General features: G+C 28.0%; 1 protein-coding gene across 1 annotated transcript; it reads left to right on the top strand.

Moving 5' to 3' along the window:
- Positions 1–9,650: 9,650 nt before the first annotated feature.
- LOC126904816 (uncharacterized) lies at positions 9,651–10,863 on the top strand. Its single transcript, XM_050684088.1, has 2 exons — positions 9,651–10,567; positions 10,648–10,863. Exons 1-2 carry the CDS (start codon positions 10,000–10,002, stop codon positions 10,845–10,847), a joined length of 768 nt encoding a protein of 255 aa, XP_050540045.1. The 5' UTR covers positions 9,651–9,999; the 3' UTR covers positions 10,848–10,863.
- The last annotated feature ends 499 nt before the right edge of the window (positions 10,864–11,362 follow it).

Below are 11,362 nucleotides of genomic sequence, written 5' to 3'. Positions count from 1 at the left end.
GTCAATTTACGTCGGCGTACCGCGTGCATTCATTTTTAATATATTTTTAATTGGTAAAACTAAAAATGAGGAACACATAAGAGCGCGGAATGCACCTGTTGCCCGGATGGTAAAAATCTGGTTTTTATTGTACCTGAGTTAGTATTATACAACCAGTGACTCTTTTGGTGTAAATCTCGCCCATGGCCGCCGGCCGTTAAACGTTTTCATCTCTTATACCTAAAAAGACGGTCCGTACGTGTAATATTTCACCCGTTAGGCTCGTTCGCACACACACACTACTTGCATCATTATTAGTACGTCTTAATCAACAAAATCGCGTTATTACCATGTGTATGCCTGTAAACTCACTCGTACCCATTACTAACGATATTATTATATTATAATAGCACTTTGTAGCGCGCGAAAGCGACCATCTTTGATATCTATTGTAATTAATGTACAGATTCATCTTCTAGGAATTATAGACTAGACAGGCGACTATTACAAGGTAACGTTTACGGTTTGAGTTTCGTATATCCGTTTGGTACCGTTGATTGGCTTGTTTGGCCATCTAAAAGTTAATAACTATAATCGTTTTAGCAGTTTCAACAAACCCGAATAATTTGTTTTTTACGTACCAACGTGCAAACGGGTCATACACTTATGTTATGCATTACACGTGTGAGTACATACGGTGGTTGGTGTGCAGATGAACGATGCGGTGCCTGCATAAGTTCACTGCCTTGTCTTATATTATACAGATCCCAAACTGATGGTAATGTCGTTGCACGTGATCGCGTACGTCATATTGCATCCTTCTCGTTAATAATGCACAAAAAACATAAGCGCGCACACACACACGCCGTCATGACCAATTGTCACGGAGAGCAAATCATTGTAAAAGAAGAACGTGCGCTTTTGTCGCGTTTGAGTCAAGTAAACGTCGTTTAATGTCAGTTTCGTTTTTTTAATTTCCAATACAACGTTCTAATAGCTCTTGGCGCTTGGTATTCGATATGAAAGAAATACTTTAATCGGAACCGTATAAATTCAAGGTATATTTTGCCTGAAATGTTGACACTTGAACACACACTAAAGGTAATATGTTTATAATTAGCAGACAGACTCATTGTTATACTCATTGGTGTTAAGGTTTCATTTGTAAAATATATTTTTAGGGTATCGTTCTTTACTTATTGTCAACCATGTTCAAGTCCTATCGAAAAACTTCAACGTAGTGTGTAAACTATGTAAAAAGAAACCTTGAATCAATAATAAAACACTAACATGTCAGATGAAAACAACTGTGTAATAAACTTTGATCACGGGTACATAAATAAAAAACGATTACAAGATGATTACACCAGCCGTGCTGTTGAGAAAGGCAACAGTTAATAATGTTGTTATTATGTGCACCCATATAATTTCTGGATAAATGTAATCATAAGTTTATTGAAAATTTTCCCTTGATTTTTTTTCCGTTCTTTTGAAAAGCCGTCATCGAGTACTTGTATTTTATATAGTTATTATATTTTATTGTTATTATTACCCACGAGAAATTGGTCAGTGATGGTTAACGTCGATGGGGCGATATTTTTCAAGATGGTAGTACTTCTTTGTCGGTTTTTTTATGAAACCTACCGTTACTTTACGTGAAATTCTTATCGATGGCATTTACAAAATTTACCAGATAGATAGTACAGTTTTAAATTGTAATATATTTTTATATCGCCGACTTTGTTTCTTTACCACCGGTAAAACGTACTTCTGCTAAAGTGTCGTACGTACGTTTATAAATATTTATACGTTATTGTTGTATATACTTGTTTGTAAATAGACCTTCTCTAACATGAGCGAGTCTTACAACAAGGACAACAGTGATGGTGGTGGTGTCTTTAGTACCATATCGAAAACCACTAAATATTTTGTAATCTCGTTATACCGTATGCATTTTTTGGTGGATTCAAATCAAAAGTTATTGGCTGGTTGACACAAGACCATTCGTTTTTGACCACAATAATGACAGCCTGTAAAGAATATAAGGAGAAAGAACAAAGCTGATCGAATGGTCGACTTGATGACAAGATATAAATCATGCACGAGATCAACCGCACATAACGAGCAACAATAAAAACATATTCGCGCTTAGTTTTATCGTTATTGTTATTGTTTTTGTCTTGAAAAACGATCGTAAACATTTGACCAATATACAGATGCCGTATAGACGAATATATTATTTGACGGCCATTTGTCCTGGTCGGGTGAAAAAAAAAATTAACTTTTACTGAAACATAGAGAACTACTATAACACATTTTTGGATCTTTTGAGTCGTCTTGGAAGAAAACTAAAGAACGGCTAAACTAATTTGAACTTTTATAATTTTTTTTCCCCTTTGGGATAGGTTTTATCTTGAACTATTTAAATTCTTAAATGTTCGAGACAAAATTTAGCAGGTTATTTTTAATTACTACCAAGTGAAAAAAGATACTATTTAGCTGTAAGTATTTTTCTTAATATACAGTTTTTTTATTTATAATTCAAAACAGTTATAATTATTAAATTTTTATTTTTGTAATCATAATATGTTGGGCTTAGATATGAAACCTTAAACCTTCATTTAATATACTTAAACATTTAAATAGAATAGTGTATTATTTAATAATACATTGATCATACCATTTATCGACTGCTTACTTATACATTATATAATTAATTTTATTATGATAAGGTATAATTTTTCATCATACATAATCCTAGATGTTATCGGTATTTAATTAATAATAAATTAGTATATTTTGGACTTTATACATTTTAATATTAAATTATATCATAGTATATTCTTATTTAAACTAACGGATTAATAGAAGATATTTTACTGGGTTGGACCACAGAGTAGTTCGAAGGCGGAGCAATACAAGTATTTCTAGAACATAAAAACATTTGGTTGTTACCGCCACAACATACCTACAATTGAGTTAAACACGCAATCAAAAATTATTTTCTTATAAAATAAACATTCGAGGTTCAGAGTAAAAAATTATCGAACCGAGACAACCAAAACTATGTAGATTGGTAAGCCGCAAAGGAGAAATAGTTGGGCTTAGATAAGTTAATTTTGCTTCGATTGAGAACAGTAGTGGATGGTTTAGTGTAAGAGCATAAGAATCGTAATATTTGTATTGTACGGCAGATGATGATGTTATCCAGTCCGGTAGTAGCCGGGCACAAGTTACCTTATAAAGACATTAAAAGATTTTTTTCCTTTCCTAAGTCCCGAGAGTCGCTGCAGTTAAGTTATATTCGCGAATCCTGTGCTGAGATTGACGTGTGCAGATTAGACCGTGACTGGAATAAAGTTGCTGGCCGGCTGACGGATAAAAAACACAGAGAATAGAGAAACGGCCATCTCAGCTGCATTGACCCGCATTCCTCTAATATACACAGCAGCAGGTCATCGCGGCCACGTCCGATCATTTTGCGCGTATAATGTTGTACGCTTTGCACAGCCGATATTGGGTCTCTTATTTCAAGCAGTTTCCTTACCGACTCTTATACAAGAACGGTACGCAATATTATTAGACGATGGGGTATACGGGACCTTTGTGTTCTTAATAATCCATCTCGGCCAAACGAAGGAATAAAAAACATTGTTAACGGTTTTCACACGTTAGGCGAACGTTTAAGCCGTGAGCATATGTAATTCTGATCGTGTCTCGTCGTCTATAATGAACACGGACTCTAAATCACGAACGTCGTATCTATCAGTGTGTACGCAACAATAATAAAAAATATAGGTGTATGCTGAAAGAAGGGGACACACGGACTTTGTAGTGGAAAAACTGCGTGTCTTAAATTAAACCGATTACGTTTTCATCTAGTAAATCCTTACACAATACACGAACATAAATATGACCTACAGCTTCACCGAGTGTCGCGGCTCTCTTCATGATCATCCACCTCGATATTTATTAAAATTACGCTTTAAACTATTTCAAAGAGAGATTAATAGCTAGTAGTTTAATCACTGTCGTTGATAGTAGTATCAAAAGGTTTTCTTACTGATTAGTTTGTTTAATGGAATAGTGAAAGTGACTCCGAAGACAACTTTATTTGATAAATTTTCGAAATTAAAATTTGTATCCTCTTTTACAAAAAATTATATTTTTCACATAATGCTATAAATTAATTGTTTAATGCCACGGGATAAATTTTTAACAGTATTCCAATGAAATTTTTATAATATTTATAAGTTCACACATTTGACTTTTGATTGAAATCAATTTTCTGACTCTTTTAAAAATGTGTTCAGTTGTTTATTGAGTTAATTTGGTGTTACAAGAAAATATAATTTACTTAAAATGCTTTATATTTCTACCTAACACTCCTATAAAAATATTGACTGTCGAGTTACATATCCTCTTACAACCTAAAATTACAACGGAAGAGGGTTAATAAATCATCCCAAATCGTGTCATTGATACACGTTGTGCCACATAAATCACAAACGTCAACGGTTTAGATAAGTTTGTTCTTTTTTGAATATAAAATTTTCAATAATAGTACTTGTAAGCAATTCAAAAATATATATATATATTGGTAGATGGTCAGACCTTTATTCGTGTATAGTTCTTAGAGAAATATGCAGGTGTACGACATCTGAAATGACAAAATGGTTACAAGACATTGTACTATACTTTGTTAAGCGTTTTGCGATATTTACGTCACAAAACACACTGTGGTAAGATTTTTAATGCCATTCAAAATTGCATACTTGGAAGACGGTTATCTACATACCATTAAAAAGTTGTGTACAAAGATGGAAAATCATGGATGTCTAAACAAAATGAATTATACTAGTTTTTAATTGTCCAAATCTGGGCAAGTTAATGATTTTTTTAACTCGTTAAAATTAAGTTAAATTATAAAAAAAAAAACACGATTTAATAGTAAAGGTAAATTTGTTATTTGTTTATATGAATGTTTGTTAAAAATTAAATTGACGATATTTCATTAACATTGAACAAAAGAGAAATAAAATAAAATTCAGTTAACGTAAAATCTAAATATCTCCATTAAATTGAAAAGCTAAACTAACTTTAACTTACTGACTCGTTTATGTTCAGCCTTGTAAATATCTATTTCTCTCTTTTTAAGTTTATAACTAAATTACGTTTTGAGAATTGAACACCACGCTGTTAGATTATAATACATATAATTGCTTTTAAAAACGTTCACAGACGTTAGTTTAGAATAATGTCTAACTTGTTCAATTAGCTCGGTTTCCAGTTTGAGTGATTTATAGATACATAATACATAAATTGTTTTTTACGCACATGTAATAAACTGTTATTTTATTTATTTATTATATTTACATTACTACATCTTTTTCTTTTTCTTCGCTTTAATCCCAATAATTTGGGTCCGCCATTTACTATTACTACATCGTCATTATTATTATTATTATTATTTTTAATAAACACGTTCTTCCAATTAACAACTCGATGACAATTTAATATTGTTATTTAATATTATTAAACATTTTTGACTTCTTAAAACTCTGCTATCATGGTAGTTGATCTCTGTGGGAGATAGTGTTGGATGCTTTATTCTATAGTTACTTAGCATTTTTGTTATAACTATAATACAAACACAAATACTACACTTAAAAAATAAAATGATCTTTAATTACATTGAAGTATTAAAAAATTATACCAGAGAAAACATGTAAATTCAATTGTTCATCTAAATTAAAAAAAAAAAAATTCAAAGAAGTTAATAAATTACTTTGTTTACCTGGTGTAAACGAAAAAAATTATTCAATATTATGAAGATGATTAGTATTAACATTTAAGACTAATTTTAATTGTTTTTAATAAAAATTTTCACCATATTATTATTAATGTTTTTTATTTTATTTATGTATAATGATTTTTAGAAAATAACTAAATGACAACAGAAAACCTAATTTAAGTAATTTTTTATATTTTTTGATTTATTAATTTTTAAGTTTATTTTTTAATTTATCCCTTAGATCTTATAAGAATATTAATTTTGCTATTTTAAAAAACAACAAACATATTAAACTAGCTAATAAAACAAAACATTGTCTTATTAAGAAAATGGCTAATCGAAAATTAATATTTTTAAATATTAATTGGAGAAAAAGAGCGGCAGAGTAATGCTTAATAATAAAAATAACATAAACCACTTCCACTCTATAATTTAAAATAGTTGTAACTTGTAAAATAATGAATCTAATGATTTTTTCCACTAATTATTTAATTAATTAGTAGATTTATTATTTTATAAGTTATATGTATGTTGCTTTTAAAAAAATTAAGCTGACACCCTTTTAAGGTATAAAGGTTGAATTTAAAAAAATATTATAGTTGAGAAATCGAGAAATACACGATACTAAAAAATATCAAAATGGATTTTCTTGATATAATTATTATTTTAAGAGAAATTTTGTGTATAAGAATGGCTTATTAAAGACTTACTCTGTATTTTGACATCTCAGTTAATTATAATGATTAACATGAAACTAATAATTATTAGTTATTGGTAGCTAGAACAAATTTTTTTGGAAAAGGCAGCCCCCTTTCTTCATACATAGTTATTGGATTTACATTAAAAGCGGCGAATATTTGTAACTAACTCCTAAATATTTTTTTAAATATTATTTTGTAAGGTAAAGGGGGGGTTATATGGAGTATTTACCTTTCCACTCACATAACTTGACTTAAAATATAATCACAAATTTCCACCATTTACGAAGAACGAGGAAAAATTTTTAAAATTTCGAAGGTAATGTATTCACTTCTTTTTGTTGACGTATTGTTGAAAAAACTGTCAAGTTAAAGCTGTAAAAAAATAGTGAGAAACATACAAAAAAAAAATAGTAAAGACATCATTGCTCAATTAATAGTTTCTAGGCTTTATATTAAGGCTAAAAACGGAGTATAAAAAATGTAAAGTGAGGAATTGTCCTAGTAATGCTCCAGAACAATTATTAGATTTTATGTTTTTTTTTATTGTTAGCTTAACAATAAAAAAAACTAGCTTAGTTCTAATAATTTTAAGCAAGTTATTTTATATGTAGGAATTTCATATAGAAATAATGAAACATCAAGCAAGTTTCCTCATTACATTTTAATAATTTTTTTACTCTATTTGTGTGTGCTACTACTAGACTATAATATTCCAAATTTTTTGGTAACATGTTGCTATACAAATAATTTCTAAAAAAAATGATAGTTAATTTCTCCTTAATTAACAATAGATTTTTACAATTATAATCAAGTTTTATAATACGCTCAATTAAGTAAATCTTTGTAACAATTTTGTTTTGATTGGTTCATTTAGTTAAAACAAATCATTAAAATTAATTAAGTTCTGAATATTTCAATTGTAGAATCTTTTTAAACATCAAAAGTTACTAGGTAATGATTACTATTATGTCTATTTCAGTAATCTATTACGATAAAAATGCAAAAAAATATTGAGCTACTCTGATAAATTTACTATAAATAGTAATTATAAAACTTCCTAACTGCATATTAATCTTAACGGTACAATTTTTTTAATTCTAATAAAATTTTCTATTTAATGATGTCAATTTCAAATTTGTCAATTGAGCTAAAAGTTATGGTAAAATAAATAAATTTTTTTTTATTATAAACATTCACAAAAATCAACTTTAAACGATTAAAAAAATAGGTTAAATATGTCATTTTCCTTATTTTAACATATTAATAATAAAAATCAGTATTAATTTAAAACAATTTTTTTTTGTTCTCAATTATTTTTTTATATGTAAATACTTATTTTTTAATAATAAGTAATAATATTAAAACTTAGAAGTAATAGAAAAAGTTTAATCGCACATTTGAAAACATCACGAAAAGTTGATTTAGAAAAGTATATTTTTGTTTCTGATGAAAGTTCCTTTTAGTCTATATATTTATTCATAAGTAACAAAATTTTTTTATTAAAAGGTATTGCATCAATCCCTTTAAATTTGTATAGACATTAAAAGTATGTGAATATACAACTCCTTTTTATTTTTATGATATCTCCGTAAAAATTACAATATTATATTATTGAATATCAATATCATACTAAATTTAATTATTGTAATTATTATGTATTCATATATTATAATTATAAATCGGAATAAAATTAGGGGAATAAGTGTTATTGTGATTTTTGAAATAATCTACCAATTTCTTAAAATTAAACACTATCTACAGATTTGTATCCAAGCGTTTCTTATGATAGTGATTTTAATTACTGTCAGATATCATCTATAGTTGTCCCAACTATGCCACGTTTATACTGTGCCGCGACCTCACTGTGCTACCGTTTTTTTTATTTCTATTTTTTACAGTGACCTTTAAAATAATAATGCGTTTTTTATAAAATGAATCTGTTTATTTTTATCTCTGTATAATTATGAATCGCACTATTTTTCACGCCATATTAATAAGTGCTAATATCTTTTAAAACACTAGTTCAAAAGTTGTTATCAACTTATCGGTTACTTAATTAGATCATTTTCTTAATTTTAAGATAATTAATCATATATGTTTTCATTTTAAAAAATTATGTTCATACTACTTTTAAGAGGAAAGAAAGGGGATAGGACCAATTTTTTTTTTTTTTTTTGAAATACTAGAACAGGATACTATGAATTTCTGAAAAGGAAAAATTATAATATTTTTATACTTTCTAATGACTAAAAATTTAATTAAAGTATTATAACAACCTAAGTTGACTGTATATAAAATAATTTATAAAAGCTACAATGTGATAATTAAAGTTTTTATAAAACAGTAAGAAATATTTAATAAAACCAAATAATTTTTATTTTATATAATATTATTACAATAGCAATAAACTATTGATNTTTTATTTTATATAATATTATTACAATAGCAATAAACTATTGATATTTCAGCAAGGAAATATACATATTAGTAGTAACGTAGTATTATACATAATATTTCTCTGACGCTAATTCACGTGTGCCATTCTAAGTTTTACTGATATGAAGCAAATATGCTTAGAAAAAAAAAACTATAGAGTATCACACCGAAAAGTGACTAGAAAAGAAATTCATGTCACAGGGTTCTATGGCATTCACTGAATGGTATTGATAAATCCAATGAAAGAAACTTCCAAAAACTTGAAACTATAACAATACAACATAGTTTTCAAAAAATTATATATCATACAATGAACAGGTCCTTTTCTTCTATAGCAAAAAACCTACAACTGTTTTACTTTAGGTTCTATCATGTTAAAAAATATATAACTGCAAAAAATTACTAATTACCTCCCCTGCGGTAGGACAAACAGATAACCGGGTCATCTAGACGCACGCTAACATACCACTCCATTGAATGTTCAACTTTAAACTATCTTAAGTTTACATCTCATTTCAACATTAATTTATTTAATAAATTAAATTTTTCTAAAAAACTAACAATAGAGATTTTTAATATTATGACAAAAATCAATTTGTTTGAAGCTGTCAGTTGTTTACTAGATCGATAGATTAGTTTACAAATATTACTTAATAGTTATAAGTAAAAAATTTATTATAATTAAACAATATTTAAAATTGTAGTTTTATCGTTATATTTCCAATATACTTGGCTAGATATAATTTGTGATCTGAACCGAATGGCCAGAGATACAAATAATTAAAAAAATTAGAACATCATAGTAAAACTAATTGTTTTGCAACTTATTCTGTGCTGGTTGATATATGTTACTAACGAAAATAAACAATTTTTGTAGTTTAATGTAGAAAATATTAGTTAGCTTATAAGAAACTTGTTAATAGTTACTACGGATACACTTTTTTTTCTTATATAAGCAGACAAATTTTACGAATACAATTACTCCTTTGAAAATTTTTAATTTAAAGTGTCTATCATCTTAATTGTTCTCAAAGTCAACATCGTGCAAACCTTTAAGTTTTTAAATAATTTTTTAAATAATCCATAACGATGAAAACGAAGACTCAGAGATTATTTGCTCAACTCAAGCGTTTACGTGAAAATCCTACTTATCCGTTTATAACGCCATCTTTCGCCCATATACACAACTGTAATAATAACAAGTCTGCTATTGTGTCCACTAGTAAGAGTTTACCAAAGGCCAACCCAAAATGCTCGTCAACAAAATCTGTATCAGAAAAACCGCAAATGAAGAATCCACAAGACGTTCCTGTTAAATCGACTTCGACAGATATTAACAAATCATCTCCAAAGAAAAAAGTCGTCGTCGATGGTAAGGAAAAGGACGCAGTCGGACCCCAGCCAAGATCAAGTACAAAAAAGCTTAAATCTAAGTCGGGAATTCCGAAGGAACCTTTTAAAAATTCATGTTCGTCGAAAAGACCAAACGTTTTTGACGACAATGGGTCTTCTAAGAGACCTAAATACTCGAGCTCTGTCGAGTTACGCCCTAGTGCGGATGAGTCTGAAAAAACAATAATCCCAAAGGCCATTTCTTCAACTTCAGATTCGGTAAATGAATCGCAGACCTCGCAAGATTATAAAAACGATTATAATGGTATAATTTTAATTTATTCGCTACGAAACACATTTGCAATATTTGTATTTTTAATTTCTATATATTTTTTAATTCAACAGGGCTTTCCTCTAGCTCAGCTCGACCTACTGACCAGCGTAAAAATCTGCCCAAAAAGAAAAGCTCGAACACAATCTTGGAGGGAAAATCGTCTAAGAAAACTGTTTACTCGAGCGCCGTCGAGTTCCACTCGACACCTGATAATAAATTCGATGGCAAAAACATGTTGAAAATCAAAAAAAAACCTTCTTCCGATAAATAATTTCTAATTTCTAAGGTCTGACTACAATGTTAATATTCTCATTTATATTTTTATAAATTAATTATATATTAAATTAATATTATTCATATTTTTTTTACTTAATATTTGAGATATTCTAATTTTTTTATTTGTTACATATATTGTCTTTTACTTTTTTCCAATAATTTTTTATACTTATCATGTAATATTTATTGATTTTCTATACCTTAAATTTGTTTTTAACTTAATAATTCATTTGTTACTAAAACTATTTTTAATAAATGTATACAAATATCAGTGATTCTGTTGTATTTAATACTGGCATGTTCAGAAATTAGAAATAATATTATTTAAATTAGTAAATAAATTAGTATTTCCACTATTATTATTAACTAATGTATGTTAGTATTTTCGCTTATGCTGGTTCATATATATTAGTTATGAAATTAAAAAGCAATTATTGTCGTTTTTCAAACAAAAAATAACATTTTTTTCATATAAAATTGTATAGTTTCATAAAATTATGTGTTATTATT

Source organism: Daktulosphaira vitifoliae, unplaced genomic scaffold (genome assembly GCF_025091365.1).
Source record: "Daktulosphaira vitifoliae isolate Bord-2020 unplaced genomic scaffold, ASM2509136v1 Scaffold_4, whole genome shotgun sequence".
NCBI lineage: Eukaryota > Metazoa > Arthropoda > Insecta > Hemiptera > Phylloxeridae > Daktulosphaira > Daktulosphaira vitifoliae.
Note: the sequence above shows the minus strand (reverse complement) of the source record. Positions and strands in the feature narration are given on the sequence as shown.